At 38.9% G+C, this 16,218-nt stretch overlaps 1 protein-coding gene across 5 annotated transcripts in view; it reads left to right on the top strand.

Moving 5' to 3' along the window:
• Positions 1 to 723: 723 nt before the first annotated feature.
• The window catches only part of HEPH (hephaestin), a 78,651-nt gene continuing 63,156 nt past the window's right edge, over positions 724 to 16,218 (top strand). For all 5 annotated transcript variants that reach the window (XM_044911677.1, XM_044911680.1, XM_021679944.2 and 2 more), the window contains exons 1-7: positions 724 to 890; positions 2,718 to 2,962; positions 4,495 to 4,707; positions 5,394 to 5,576; positions 6,698 to 6,952; positions 8,942 to 9,110; positions 10,829 to 10,965. In XM_044911677.1, the coding sequence (XP_044767612.1) occupies positions 724 to 890; positions 2,718 to 2,962; positions 4,495 to 4,707; positions 5,394 to 5,576; positions 6,698 to 6,952; positions 8,942 to 9,110; positions 10,829 to 10,965 (1,369 nt within the window). The remainder of the gene's footprint in view (positions 891 to 2,717; positions 2,963 to 4,494; positions 4,708 to 5,393; positions 5,577 to 6,697; positions 6,953 to 8,941; positions 9,111 to 10,828; positions 10,966 to 16,218) is intronic.

Raw genomic sequence — 16,218 nt, 5'->3', positions numbered from 1 at the left:
TTGTACTTTACATAAATGAAATCATACAGTATGTATTCTTTTATCTGGTTTCTGGTGTCTTTTTTCTTTCTGCAACATTACATTTGTGAAAGACATCTATATTTTTATTTGTAGTTGTAGTTTGTTCATCATCATTGTTATATAGAATTCCATTGTATGAATAAAATACAATTTAGTCATTCATTCTAGTGTTCATGGACATTTTGGCTATTTCCATTTTTAGGTCTATGAACATTCTAGTAAATGTTTTTTGGTAAATTATCATTTGTTTTGAAACAATTCATGGAGGATGGAAAGTGTCAACAAAGGAAAAAGAGGCATAGGGAGAATTGGTGACTTGATTTAGGCACCAAGTGAGTCAGTGGCCCAATCAGGTTTCTGGCGCCTGTTTCCTGATTCTTGGGCCAGAGTACATTCTTCCTTTTACACTTCTGAAGGAACTGTATCCAGGCTTCTAATCTGAAAGAAGTGATGCATAATTATCACTATAAGTGACTTTTCAACTTTGCTTTCCGAAGTCCAATGTACACAGATCACTGAATGTTTCTTGAACTGAAATGTATGAGGTAAGGGAGAGATTCGGAGCTAATTGGTTTTTGCTTTCTCAGGCACTTGGTTTGGCTCTTGCCTCTTTAGTTTTCCAGACACATGCAAAGCCCTTCTGTTTTCTTTCTTTCATTCCAGCAGCTATTCATTTGCCAGTTTCCCAGAGTAATGTGGGCCATGGAAGCAGGCCATCTCATCTGGGCTCTGTTGTTGATGCAACCTTTGTGGCCCCATCTGACTGAAGGGGCCACTCGAGTCTACTACTTGGGCATCCAGGACGTGCAGTGGAACTATGCTCCCAAGGGAAGGAACGTCATCATGAACCAGACTCTGGACAATGACACGTATGTTTAATCATTTGTGGAATTATAGCTGGAGTTGGTGGGGGGGCACCCTTGAGGTCAGGAAGTAGCCTTTTGAAGATCTTTTCTCAGGGTGTGTCAGCAGCCGGCTCCTGATCTCCATGGCCATATACCCAGTGGCACATTTGCTGGTAAGAATGTTAGTTGACTCAGGAGACAGCAACCTACATGGAGTATGCTTTTCCACACTGAGGTGCCTCAGCATTTTTAGGGTCCTAAAAGTAATTCCATATTCTCTTGATTTTAAAATGATATCTATAACACTTTCAAAAAAGAAAAAAAAACATGAAATATATACGGTATTTATAAGATGTGTGTGATGGAACTATGCTCCTATAGTTGAGTGGAACTACATTGATTTTGGATATGTGAAAATGTGAAAAAATATGGTAAGCCTCAGAATCAAGGAAATAATAGTAATAGCTATCACTTATGTAACAGTCTCTCTATGACAGTCACCATACTAGGAATTTACATACTTTCTCTCACCTAATTCTCACAAAAGCTTTAGGAGGTGAGTATGAATATCCTCATCTTACAGATGAGAAAACTGAGATTCAAGCCCAAGTCCTACAGCTAGTAAATGGAAGAGCTGGAATTCAAGCCTGGGTAATGTGGATGCAAAGCTAGTACTCTTCTCACCATTCTGCCTTTCACAGATTCCATAAGATTAACCTTTCTTAATCTTAGAGCCTTGCTGATGTTCCACAAATATCTGTTAAAAAGAATATATTAAAGAATCTTTTGTGATCTTGAATCACTTTGCCTCCCCAAAGTCTCAGAATTTTCCAAAGTTGACTGTAATATCTCAGAGCTCTCTAGGACGTATTAAAGTAAGAAAAGCAGCTTTTTTTTTTTTTTTTTTTTACAAACCACCTTCTGGTCCATCTAGTTTTGGAGTAACAGAATCTTTTTATCAGAGGTGTCCTTGAGGGATAACTTCATTATCTTCCATCCCCAATACTTTGAAATAATAGTTAGCATTTATTAAGCTTTTACTATTTTCCAGGCACTGTCCTAAGCTCTTTATGTATTTTAATTTTTTTAGTCACCAGTATTGACTGTCTGAACTTGGTACCATGATTATGTCCATTTTACAGATGGGAAAACCGTGCATAAAGTAGTTAAGTAACTGGCTCAAAGTCCCACAGAGTTGGAAATGGTAATATGGGCATTTAATCAAGTCATCCCGGATCCAGAACTTGTGATCTTAACAACTATGCTATAAGATCTCTCATATATAGCAAGATGACGCAAGGTCAGGCCATATGGATTGGGAGTTGATCACTTAAAAAGAGTCAGTCCATATTTGATTGTCTCCCCATTACTATATATTAGGTGGAACTATGTGAAATTGCCTTTTTTGGAGGTTAAAAGTGATCAAATATCAGCAATTTTATATGCTTTATTTTTTAAAAGATTTTTTTTTTGTTTGTTTGAGATAGAGAGAGAGAGAGCACGAGCAGGGGGAGGGACAGAGGGAGAGGGAGAAGCAGACTCCCCGCTGAGCAGGGACCCCCCCCCCAAAGCAGGGCTCGATCCCAGGACCCTGGGATCACAACCCAAGCCGAAGGCAGGCACTTAACTGACTGAACCACTCAGGTGCCCCAATTTTATATGCTTTAATTTAATGCTTCCCATTGTCTAAAAGTTAGACTCTAACCTGTGTTTTGATCAGTACAATCTCATTTTCCCTTGTTTTGCCCTAAACAAAAGTAGACATTTTTGGTCAGCTTCATCTGGAAAAGAACTTTCCAGAGTTTTGAAGACTGTGGCAAAATTCTGAGTCTTTCTCTTCTTCCTTCCCAGAGTAGCTTCCAGCTTCCTAAAATCTGACAAGAACCGGATAGGGAGAAGTTACAAGAAAACCATTTATAAGGAATACAGAGATGGTTCATACATGGATGAAATGGTCCAGCCTGCTTGGTTGGGCTTCTTGGGGCCAGTGTTGCAGGCTGAAGTGGGAGATGTCATCCTTATCCACCTGAAGAATTTTGCCACTCGTCCCTACACCATACACCCCCATGGCGTTTTCTATGAAAAGGACTCAGAAGGTAAATCAGACCAACCTTTCTTTCTCCTGTCCACAATAAATTTTCTTTTACTAATATTTGAGAAAGAGGAGCTAGGAATGAGAGTAGACTTTTTTCTCCTTATTGATCTGAGGTAGGAGGGGCACTCCCAGAAAAACTGGTAACTAATGTTATCACTTCTGCTATTCATACGCTATGACTTTGGGCAAGCCACTTCCCCTCTCTGGGCCTCATATTCTTCATTATGTATATGGAGATTCAATCTGCCTTTTATCACAAAGAATTACTTGAAGGACATTTCCATAAAGTATTTGGCCGTGCTTTGGAAAGAGAAAAATGTGCTGTGAATGTAAGGGAAGGCTATTCTAGTGTCATGGTCTTCTGAAAGGTCCATTTTTTTTTAAGAGGAAGTTCAGTTTACTAATCTGTATCCCCCATCCAATGGCCCATAATGACACAACAGTGAGTGATGGGAGTAGAAAGGGAATCCAGGTTTTGACTGGGCCACTAACTCCTGTATAGCCTCGGACAAGTTATTTTTCCTGTTTTCTCCTCCATAAAAAGGGTAAGTGGACCAACTGATCATTAAGTTGGCTTCATTTATAAAATTTTAATTCTAATATAGTTAACATACAGAGTTATATTAGTTTTAGATGTACAATATAGTGATTCAACAATTCCATACCGCAACCAGTGCTCATGACAAGTGCCCTCCTTAATCTTCATCACCTATTTCACCCATCTCCCCACCCACCTCCCCTCTGGTAACCATCAATTTGTTCTCTATAGCTAAGAGTCTATTTCTCAGTTTGTCTCTTTTTCTCCCCTTTGCTCATTTGTTTTATTTTTTAAATTCTACATATAAGTGAAATTATATATTTGTCTTTCTCTGACTGACCTATTTTGCTTAGCATAATGCTCTCTAGCTCCACTCATGTCATTGAAAATGGCAAGATCTCATTCTTTTTTTATGGCTGAATAATATTCCATTATATATATATGTATATCACATCCTTATCCATTAATGGATGGACACTTGGGTTGCTTCCATAATTTGGCTATTGTAAATAATGTTGCTATAAACATAGGGGTGTATGTACCATTTAGAATTAGTATTCTTGTATTTTGGGGGGTAGATACCCAGTGGTGTGATTATTGGATCATAGCATAGTTCTATTTTTAATGTTCAGAGGAATTTAAGTTGGCTTTAGATTGAAATTCTGTAATTGTCTGCTTTCTGTTTTCCAAAGTGAGTGCTTGAAGGGGGGAATTCTATCTTCTTTCTCACTTTTATGCCACTGATTTTGTACTAGGATACTATTAGATCAGGCTGTGAAGCACTTTCCATGGCCATAGCTCCTTTTCCAATGGCTGTCACCTCTCCACCCATAGCTGATGTGAGGTCTGGGATTCTTTGGCTGGATATTACCTGAATATGTATACTCAGGTTGTGAGGAACACTGTCTCATATGTCATCTCTCTCTTGGCTTCTATATCTGCCAGACTCCCTCTCACTCACCCTGAGACTGGGCATGTGCAATTTCATTTTCTAGGCTCCTTATATCCAGATGGCTCCTCTGGTCAGCTAAAAGCTGATGATTCTGTTCCTCCGGGAGGCAGCCACATTTACAACTGGACCATTCCAGAAGGCCATGCACCCACTGATGCTGACCCAGCATGCCTCACCTGGATCTACCATTCTCATGTAGATGCTCCACGAGACATTGCAACTGGCCTCATTGGACCCCTTATCACGTGTAAAAGAGGTACAGGCCCCATAGGGAGCTACTGAGATGCAGTGTGGGATATCTACAGGAAGCAGTGATGTAACTGAATCACCTACATATTGAACAGCAACCTGAAGGGATGTTAATTCAGCACCCTTGTTTATTAGCAGGAATAAACCCTGCTAAACTTTTTTTCCACTGTTTTTCCCTATTTCATTACCTTTAAAAACTTTAATATTTTCTTATTTCATTTTAAAACCTTGATTTAGTAATGATGGGAGTCAAACCACATAAAAGTAAGGCATGTGATAAGAGTTTAAGTGTGGTTAGGATCAAAAGTATAGCCATCGGTATTTGGGGAGAATTGGGGAACTTTGTTGGAAATATGGTATGTTTAAATATTGTCAGACCTGGAAGACCTGGGTGTTGCAGGAGAATGGTCAGATTAAGGCCCTGGGTTGAAGATACAGGCAGGGATGGTGGGAGGGAATTATTCTAGGTCCTGTATGTCCAGTCTTCAAGTCCTAGGCTCAGCTGAATTGACTTTAACTGGGGAAATAGAAATTTGGAAATAGAAATTAAGAGCAGAAGGCCTTATCTCCTTTTCTGTTGCCAAAAGACTTTTAAGGCACCCTCTCTTCCTATTTATTTTTATGAGTACCCCTTGCAGGTTACTGTTGCTAAGGAGAGAAGGTTCTCAAGGGCACATTTCTTACTTACTCTAGGTACCCTGGATGGGAATTCCCCTCCTCAGCGGAAGGATGTGGATAATAATTTCTTCCTGCTCTTCAGTGTGGTAGATGAGAACCTTAGCTGGCATATCGATGAGAACATTGTCACTTACTGCTCAGATCCTACCTCAGTAGACAAAGAAGATGAGGCCTTTCAGGAAAGCAATAGGATGCATGGTGAGCTGGGAGAGGGTGGCCACACCATGACAGTAAAGACTGATGGAGAGTTTACATTGGGCCAGCATTTGGTGGGTACTTCCATATATCTCACAAGAACTAAAAGTAATAGGTATATTTTCCCTGTTTTTACTCTTCACAGGAACTAAGAGTAGTAGGTACCTTTTCCCTGTTTTACCTATGAGGAAATTGAGGCTCCAGGATTACACAATAGAAAAACTGCACAGCTAAAATTCCAACACTGATCTGTATAATTGCACAGGCTGTGCTTTTGCCATTAGGTACCTTGCCTCCTAATGTGTAATAGCCGAGGTTATTGATTCCAAAGTCATGTACTTTATTCTAAGTCTCTCAAGGTGAGGGTTGTCCACTGATATAATTAGTCAACATTTCTTTGTCCTAAAACGGTTGGGAGAATTACCCACTTTGTGAGGAAAAATGGTTGGCTGTAAGGAAGTTGATCACCTTAATTAAATTTAAAACAAACTAAAGACACAAGAGCCCTGAGGCATGGGTAAATAACTGATTTTAGTAACAAAAACAAGTTGATTTTATTTTTGTTTAATTAAGAAAAAGATTTATGTCCCTTTGGTGCCAGAGATGGTCTCAAAGCCTGATAGTCCCAAGGGAAGGTGAAAACTCAGGGGGAAGATTTAAGGGATGGCTTGAGCAGCTCAAATTTCTCTTGGGTTTTACACAAATTACCTTTGATAACCATGGTAATTAGCTAACTTGAAAATTCTCCTGTGGAAATTTCAGAAGGAAATTGGCCTGGAAGGGAAGAATAGCTTGCAAAATAAACCCCATTCATTAGAAAGCTTCCTCAGATTGCTGGGTTGGAATCTTGGTTCTACTACTTAACAGCTCTGTGGCCTTGGGAGGGAAGTAACTTCACTTCTCTGGGTCTTGGTTATCTCATTGTTTGCTTGAGATCAGTGATATCTGTTTATTTTCCCAGGCTGTTTATGAGATTTTAAATTTAAAAAAGTATACGGTTAGCACAGTGTGCTTTTTAAAAATTCATCTAAATGTCATCTATTATTATTGTCAGATGGCAAACCTTTCATCAGGCTTCTTTCCTAAGATATTTTCTGATATTTTCTTTGGATTTTCCTTGGCAGCAATCAATGGCTTTGTCTTTGGGAACTTACCAGATCTAAGCATGTGTGCACAGAAGCGTGTGGCCTGGCACTTATTTGGCATGGGCAATGAAGTAGATGTCCACACAGCTTTCTTCCATGGACAGATACTGACCATCCGGGGCCACCGCACTGATGTGGCTCACATCTTTCCAGCCACCTTTGTGACTGCTGAGATGGTACCTCAGGAACCTGGCACCTGGTTGATTAGCTGTCAAGTGAATAGTCACTTGCGAGGTGAGATCTGACATCTTTGACCCTTGAGGTATGGAAGGGAGATGGCATTAATGATCATTTGGAGCCTGGAGCCATAAGATAGGTCTTTCAGATGAGCTAGGTATAAAGGATGAAATACTAGATTGGAATTTTGGGACCTAGCCAGATTTTTCCCTGGATCAGCCATTAACTAGCAGGGTGACCTCAGGGACGTTTCTCTGGGTTTTATCTTCCCCATCTCTAACATAAGATGGTATAGAGATGGATAAGCAGATATTCAAGCTGTTCTTCTTTGCTCAGAATTCTAAGGAATTAATACCTGGAGGTATTTGCAGCTTATTGAACAGGGAGTGAAGGAGAGATTAAAGAAAACAAAGGCTTCTTAGGGAGATCATAGAGTATTGTGGGCAAGTAATGACACACTAGTTGGGACCCAACAGTAACAGGAGTAGAAGGTTTGGTTTTTAGAGAGTAAATTGTTGAAGTAATGGCATAGTGCATCCAGGAGCATCAGAGGAGAAGAGGAATATATGAGACAATGAAAAGAGCACTAGACAAGTGATTAGAAGGTTTGAGTTATTGTCTCAGCTCTGTAAGAAACTCACTGTATGATTTTGGAAAAGTCCTTTCCCATGTATAGGCCTCATTTGCCACATCTATAAAATGAGGGGTTTGGTCTAAATAGTCTCTAAGATCCTTGTTATCTCTTACTTTCTAGAATTATTTGATAAATGATAAATTAGGTAGGTGTTAGGAGAGTAATATGAGTATGTGAAAGTAGATTTGAGTAGGTGAGGAGTTATAGACTGGTAGGATAATGAGTCTGTGGTGGTAGGTTTGATGAACAGAGGCCACTTACCCATGCTCCATCATCCAGAGCCCGCCCTTGGTCCCAAAGGTACCTGGGTAAGAGAGTATGAATGAATATGAATGGAGGTTAGGGATGCAGCACAATAGTGAAGCCAGATAAGCCTGAAATTCAAATCTTGGTTCTACCAATTGTTTAATTAACTTTGATAATTCATATAACTTCTCTGAAAGAAGAGAATGAGCATTTAAATTTTCAGTTAAAAGATAGGAGATTAAGTCTCAGCTTCACGACTGACTAGCCATTTAATCTTGGGCAAGTTACTTAACCTCTCTGATCCTTAGTTTTCTTCATCTGCAAAAAGAGACATTAAAAGTCTGTTTCACATGATGGTTATGAGGACTGAAGGATGTAACACATGTAAAGCACCTGGCACAAGGCTTGGCATGTAATACATATTCAACAAAAAATAATATTATTTTCTCCTTTTTCTTACCTCCAATTTCAAATTTACAAATTTCAAATTTCCTTGGGATGACGTGAGACTCAAATGTGATAGTATACTTGAATGACCTCTGTAAGGTGCCAAGCAAATATAAGGCAGTATCATCCATTATCACTATGCCTCAATGTAAATTTTTCCACATTTGGAGATAATATTTAGAATTCAAATTTTCCTGGTATTCCCAAGTCTAAAGCTTCATCTCCATGTATAGAAGATGTTCCATTATTTTGGGAGCTTCCTACTTTACATATAACTTACTCCCTTTTTTTTCTTACTCCCTCTTTTTAAAATGTGATGCTTCCACCAGCCCAGTGTGATAGACATCCCTATTCTCCTCATTTACAAAACAGGGGTTAAAGTTCAAATCTAGGAAGTGACTGGCCAAAAGTCCTACAGAGATTGATAAGAATTAGAATGGAACTCAAGTATTCTGACTTCAAATTCTGTGATGTTGCTACAATGTAAGCCTTTTGCAGAAGGAGGAATGAGGATCTGGTAAATGAGTCAGTTGTGGTTAGCAGGTGAAGGTACTTGAATTCCCACATAGGCTCCCTTTCTCCCAGCCAGGTTCCTGAGGAGTGAGAGAAAGTGGTCTAATGAAAGGTGGGAGGGAAAAACATTAGAAGGAGAAAGGTGGGTCATCTGGCTACAAGACCTGTTGGGTGGAATGGAGCCAGCCATGATGTTCTTCCTCCAGATGGCATGCAAGCACTCTACAAGGTCAAGTCTTGCTCCATGACCCCTCCTATGAACCAACTCACAGGCAAAGTTCGGCAGTACTTCATTGAGGCGCATGAGATTCGATGGGACTATGGCCCGATGGGGCATGATGGGAGTACTGGGAAGAATTTGAGGGAACCAGGCAGGTAAGAGGCAATGAGTTTCCTCCCCCAGCTTCTGGGCCCAGCCCAACTCCTATTACTCCCTCTCAGAAATCTCTCACTTCACTTGGGGGTTACAATCATTGTCTGGCTGGAATTACATGACAATGGTTAGCCAAATTCTTGTGGTCCCCTGGAGAACGTGCTCTTGGGAGCTATAAAACTTCTTGTAGGGTTATGTCACATCCTCAGCAAAGGGTTCAAGCAGAGTTTGAGATTGCTTCTGTTATGATCCCAGGCTGCATTAAGAAAATAAGACCCCCCCAAAAACCAGAACAGTTGAAATGGCACTTATCCAACTCTCCTTTATTTTTCTCTTGTTTACCTCATTGTCCCTTCCTCTCTTTTCTATAATCTGAAGGAGGCACTTGGAGAAATATAGGAAGAGCAGGAACAACCTACCTTGTAGCCATTCCATTCTCATCCTTTTGGATGGATTTATCCAAATTCTCCTGCCTCATCCACTACTCAGATGTAGGCAAAATAGGGCAGAAGGTTAGTTCCCTATTCAGATGCTAGGCCTTAAGTTATATTGACTCACTGGGCTATCAGTGATTCCAGGTCTTTTACAGAAGAGGTACTTAGTAAATGACTAGGAGAGTTTTGGGAGGAATATTCTAGGGCACCCATCATATTTATTCTTCCAGTAAGAAATAATGGAATGAATCTAAAGAAACCATAAGAAAATAGGAACTTGGGTCTCAGCATAGCTTCTAGAATCTCCCAACTGTGCTTGCTAAATTAGTGGACTTTCATTTTGGAATGAAGAATACTTTTTAAAAGATTTTATTTCCTGTAGTCCATAGTCTCTCATGGTTCATCTCCGCCTCTTGATTCCCCCCCCTTCATTTTTCCTTTCCTTCTCCTAATGTCCTCCATGAGGGGGGTGGGGGGATGGTTAGCACAGTGATGGGTATTAAGGAGGGCAAGTATTGCATGGAGCACTGGGTGTTATATGCAAACAATGAATCATGGAACACTCCATCAAAAACTAACAATGTACTGTATGGTGACTAACATAACATAATAAAAAAAAATAAAAAATAAAACAATTCTAAAAAATTAAAGATTTTATTTATGTATTTGAGAGAGAGAAAGAGAGCACAAGCAGGAGGAGGGACAGAAGGAGAGGGAGAAGCAGACTCCCTGCTGAGTGCAGAGCCTGACATGGGACTCAATCCCAGGACCCTGAGATCATGACCTGAGCTGAAGTCAGTTGCTTAACTGACTGAGCCACCCAGGTGCCCCAAAATGAAGAATATTTTTTATTATCTGAGTTGAGTATCTGAGGATGATTAGGGCAGATGTAAGGCTATTTATTGAGTATCTGAGGATAATTAGGACAGATGTAAGGCTATTTAACTTCAGAGGGCAGAACTGGTCCCATTGTCTGAAACTTACAAGAGAAGATTTTAGCCTACTATAAAAAAAAAATTCCAACCATTAAAACTATCCAACAGTAAGAGGGATTGCTATCTCTGAAAATAAGTCCCTTGACTTTTGAAAGACTCAAGCGGGCAGAAGCCATATATTACTTATTAGTGGTGTCATCAAAGGAGATACATTCATTGGGTGGAACTTAACTTGGATGATCTCTGAGGCTCTTCCTAAACATAAGTATCCATAACTTGATGAGACCAAGGGTGAGATGGGGATCTATTTGATACATAAGTCAGGTGACATTTGCCTTTTTTATATGCCAGTGGCTCAGATAAATTCTTCCAGAAGAGTTCCAGTCGGATTGGGGGCACTTATTGGAAAGTCCGATATGAAGCTTTCCAAGATGAGACGTTCCAGGAAAAGGTGCAGCTGGAGGAAAATAAGCATCTTGGAATTATGGGTGAGAAATACTTAACTTATGAAATTCATTGACTGGAACTTGAGAACTGGGGAGGACTTAGAAACTGGAGCCTGGGGGTACCTCAGAGGTACACTCGAAACAAACATCTCTCAAACTGAGTTCCAAGGGATAAATGTTTGGTGAAAAAAATGCTGAGTCTGAATGTGTTTGCCAAACACTAGGTTAAACATGGTCAAATAGTATTCTTTGTTGCAGGGCTTCTCAGAGCCTTTTATTTATTTTTGTTCATCAAAAATATCCAAGATGGGAATAGAGTATGTAAAATTTATCATACTTAATTACTGAACCTTTTATTAGTAAACATCTTTTGGTAGCACTGTTATACAGATCACACTTTTAGAAGTGTTTCTCTAAGTGTATTTCTGAAGAGCTATTTAATGCAGTAAGACTGTCCAGGTTCTTGGCAATATGAGGCCAGGAACAGGTTGACATTACAGACAGACATGCTTGCTATGGTGAGGGATGCAGTACAAGGCTTAAAGCCTGGTCTTGGATAAGGTATCCAGCAGCACAGATTTGGGTAAAGCACAGTATTGAAATGACATAGCAAAGTTCGGTGTGGTTTAGCCACTTGGTAGAGCCAGGAAGTAAAATAGATTAGATGGAAGAAAATTTTGGTAATGAAAGTAATATAATTGACCATGTTCTGGGGATAAGTGTGTCACAGTTGATTCTAGGTGATCTGAACATGGACAATAGACCTTACATCTGCTAGACAGGAAGATACAAAGAGCAGGAAATCACTTTGGGAAAGACAGTGGACAGTGAGTATTAAAGCTATCATTAGCTGGTGTTCAGTAGAGTTTCAGTCTTTTTTATTCTTCAATATATTAAAATATTGGGGTAAAATACACATAACATAAAATTTACCATCTTAACGATTTTAAGTGTACACTCCAGTGGTATTAAATACATTCATAATGTTGTGTAACTATCACCACCATCCATCTTCATAACTCTTTCCATCTTACAAAACTGAAACTCAATACCCATTAAACAATAACTTCTCATTTTTCCCTCCCCCTCACCCCTGGCAACAACCATTCAACTTTCTGTCTCTATGATCTTGACTACTCTAAGAACCTTATATAAGAGGAATCATACAATATTTGTCTTTCTGTGACCAGCTGATTTCACTTAGCGTAATGTCTTCAGGTTTCATCCATATTGCAGTGTATACAAGAATTTCCTTTTTTTTCCTTGACATCTATCATTCCCATGCCCTTCTTTATCTTTTATTAAGCTTTTAAATTTTAATTCCAATATAGATAACATACAGTGTTATATTAGTTTCAGGTGTACAATAGTGATTCAACAATTCCATACATCACCTGGTGCTCATCAAGACAAGTGCCCTCCTCAATCCCTATCACTTATTTACCCCAACCACCCATCCCCTCCCCTCTGGTAACCATCAGCTTTTCCTCTATTGTTAAGAGTCTGTTTCTTAGTTTATCTCTCTCCCTCTCTCTCTCTCTCTTTCCTTTGTTCCTTTGTTTTGTTTCTTAAATTCCACATATGAGGGAAATCATATGGTATTTGTCTTTCTCTTATTGACTTATTTTATTTTGCATTATACTCTCTAGCTCCATCCATGTTGGTACAAATCACAAGATTTCATTGTTTTTCATGGATGAATAATATTCCATTGTATGTATATAATATTTTGCTTATCCACTCATCCACTAGTGGACACTTGGGTTGCTTCCACATTTTAGCTATGGGGAATAATGCTGCTATGAACATGGGTGTACAATATGTCTTTGACACATGCTTTGGTTACTTTTCAGTATATGCACAGAAGTGGAAATTCTGGGTCATGTGGTAATTCTATCTAAAATTTTTAAGGAACCACCATACTGTTTTTCATGGGCCTGTACCATTTTATATTTCCACCAACAGTACAGAAGGGTGACAATTTCTCCACATCCTTGCCAATGCTTGTTTTCTGTTTTGTTTTGTTTGATAGTAGCCATCCTAGTAGGTGTGAAAAGGTATCTCATTGTATTTTTGATTTTCATTTCTTTAATAATTACTGATGTTGGACATTCTTCCATGTACCAATTGGTCATTTGTGTATTCTTTGGAGAAATGTTTATTTAAGTCATTTGCCCATCTTTAATTGAGTTGTATAATTTTTGTTGTTAAGTTTTAGGAGTTCTCTATATATTCAGGATATTAATCCCTTATCAGACTTATGAACTGCAAATATTTTCTCCCATTCTGTGGGTGGCCTTTTAACTTTATGGTGTATTTTGATGCACAATTAGAAAATAATGAAGTCCATTTTGTCTATATTTTTCTCTTATTACCTGTGTATCTGGTGTCATATCCAAGAAATCACTGCCAAAGAAAATGTTGGGAAGATTATGCCATATGTGTTCTTATCAGAGTTGTATAGCTTTAGGTCTTAAATTTAGGTCTTTAATCTATTTTTTAAAATTTTTATTTAAATTCAGTTTAATTAACATATATACCATATTATTAGTTTCAGAGGTAGAATTTAGTGATTCATCAATTGCATACAACATCAAGTGTTCATTACTTCAAGTGCCTGCCCTAATGCCCATCACCTAATCATCCCAATCCTCCACCTACTTCCCCTCCAGCAAACCTGTTTCTTTCCTAAAGTTGAGTCTCTTATGGTTTGCCTCCCTGTCTATTCTTGTCTTACTTTAAGTTCCTTCCTTTCCACTATGTTCATCTGTTTTGTTTCTTAAATTCCACATATAACTGAAACCATATGGTATTTGTCTTTCTCTAACTGAATTATTTCGCTTAGCATAATACCCTCTAGTCCCACCCACATCGTTGCAAATGGCAAGATTTCATTCTTTCTGATAGCTGATTAATATTTCATTACATATATACTGCTTCTTTCTCCATTCATCTGTTGATGAACACCTGGGCTCTTTACATATTTTGGCTATTGTGGACATTGCTGCTCTAAACATTAGGGTTCATGCACTCCTTCGAATCACTATGTCTGTATCTTTTGGATAAATACCTAGGGTAGCTCTATTTTTAACTTCTTGAGGAAACTCCATACTGTTTTCCAGAGTGGCTATACCAGCTTGCATTCCCACCAACAGTGTAAGAGGGTTCCCCTTTCTCCACATCCTCACCAACATTTATTGTTTCCTGTTTTGTTAATTTTTGCCATTCTAACTGGTGTAAGGTGGTATCTCATTATGGATTTGATTTATATTTCCCTGATGACAAGTGATGAGCATTTTTTCATGTGTCTGTTGGCCATTTGTATGTCTTCTTTGGAGAAGCGTCTGTTCATGTCTTCTGCCCATTTTGTGACTGGATTTTTTGTTTTGGGGGGGTTGAGTTTGAGAAGCTCTTTATATATCTTGGATACGAGCCTTTTACCTGTTATGTCATTTGCAAATATCTTCTCCCATTCTGTAAGTTGCCTTTTAGTTTTGTCGACTGTTTCCTTTGCCATGAGGAAGGTTTTATCTTGATGAAGTACAATAGTTTATTTTTGGTTTTGTTTCTCTTGTCTTTGGAAACCTGTTTTGAAAGAAGTTGCTGTGATTGAAGTCAAAGAGGGTGCTGCCTGTGTTCTCCTCTAGAATTTTGATGGATTCTTAGCTCACATTTTGATTTTTCATCCATTTTGAGTTTTTTGTGTATGGTGTAAGAAAGTGGCCCAGGGGCGCCTGGGTGGCTCAGTTGGTTAAGCAGCTGCCTTCGGCTCAGGTCATGATCCTGGGGTCCTGGGATCGAGCCCCACGTCTGGCTCCCTGCTCAGCAGAGAGCCTGCCTCTCCCTCTCCCTCTGGCTGCCACTCTGCCTATTTGTGCTCTCTCTTTCTCTGTCAAATAAATAAATAAATAAATCTTTAAAAAAAAAAAGTGGCCCAGTTTCATTCTTCTGCATATGGCTGTCCAATTTTCCCAACACCATGTGTTGAGGAGACTGTCTTTTTCCATTGCATATTCTTTCCTACTTTGTCAAATATTAGTTGACCATAGAGTGGAGGGTCCTTTTCTGGGTTCTCCATTCTGTTCCCTTGATCCATGTGTCTGTTTTTGTGCCATTACCATGCCTTTGCTGCATCCCAGCAGTTCTGAACTATCGCGTTTTCATTTTCATTTGCTTCCATGTATTTTTTTTAATTCTTCTTTAATTTTCTTGTTGACCCATTCATTCTTTAGTAGGATGCTCTTTAACCTCCATGTATTTGGGTTCCTTCCAAATTTTTTCTTGTGGCTAACTTCAAGTTTTAAAACATTGTGGTCTGAAAGTATGTACAGTAGAATCTCAATCTTTTTGTACTGATTGAGACCTGTTTTCTGACCCAGTATATGTTTTCTGGAGAATTTTCCATGTGCACTCGAGAAGAATGTGTATTCTGCTGCTTTAGGATGAAATGCTCTGAATATATTTGTTAAGTCCATCTGGTCCAGTGTGTCATTCAAAGCCCTTGTTTCCTTGTTGATTTTCTGCTTAGATGATCTATCCATTGATGTAAGTGGGGTATTCAAGTCCCCTACTATTATTGTATTATAATCAATGAGTTCCTTTATGTTTCTTATTGTTTTATGTATTCGGGTGTTCCCAATTTGGGGGTATCAATATTTATAATTGTTAGATCTTCTTGTTGAGTAGACCCTTTTATTATGATATAGTGTCTTCCTTCATCTCTTATTACAGTCTTTGGTTTAAAATCTAGTTTGTCTGATATAGGGATTGCTACTCCAGATTTCTTTTGATGTCTATTAGCATGATAAGTGTTTCTCCACCCCCTCACTTTCAATCTGGAGATGTCTTTGGGTCTAAAATGAGTCTCTTGTAGCCAGTATATCGATGGTTCTTCTTTTTTTAATCCAGTCTGATACCCCATGTCTTTTTTTAAAGATTATTTATTTATTTATTTATTTGAGAAAGAGAAAGAGAGAGAAAATGTGCATGAGCAGGGGTAGGGGCAGAGGGAGAGGGAGAGGGAGAAGCGGACTCCCCACTGAGCAGGGAGTCTGACATGGTGCTCAATCCCAAGACCCTGAGATCATGACCTGAGCTGAAGGCAGATGCTTCACCAATTGAGCCACCCAGGTGCCCCACTCTATGTATTTGATTAGAGCATTCAGTCCATTTATATTCAGAGTAATTATTGAAAAATATGAGTGTAGTGTTCTTGTATTACCTATAAAGTTGATGTTTCTGTAGATTGTCTCTGTTCCTTTCTGGTCTTTGTTAGTTTTGTGCTCTTTCTTTGCT

Source organism: Neomonachus schauinslandi, chromosome X (assembly GCF_002201575.2).
Source record: "Neomonachus schauinslandi chromosome X, ASM220157v2, whole genome shotgun sequence".
In the NCBI taxonomy this organism is placed as follows: domain Eukaryota; kingdom Metazoa; phylum Chordata; class Mammalia; order Carnivora; family Phocidae; genus Neomonachus; species Neomonachus schauinslandi.
The sequence above is the reverse complement of the archived record's forward strand: the minus strand, read 5'-3'. Positions and strand labels throughout refer to the sequence as shown.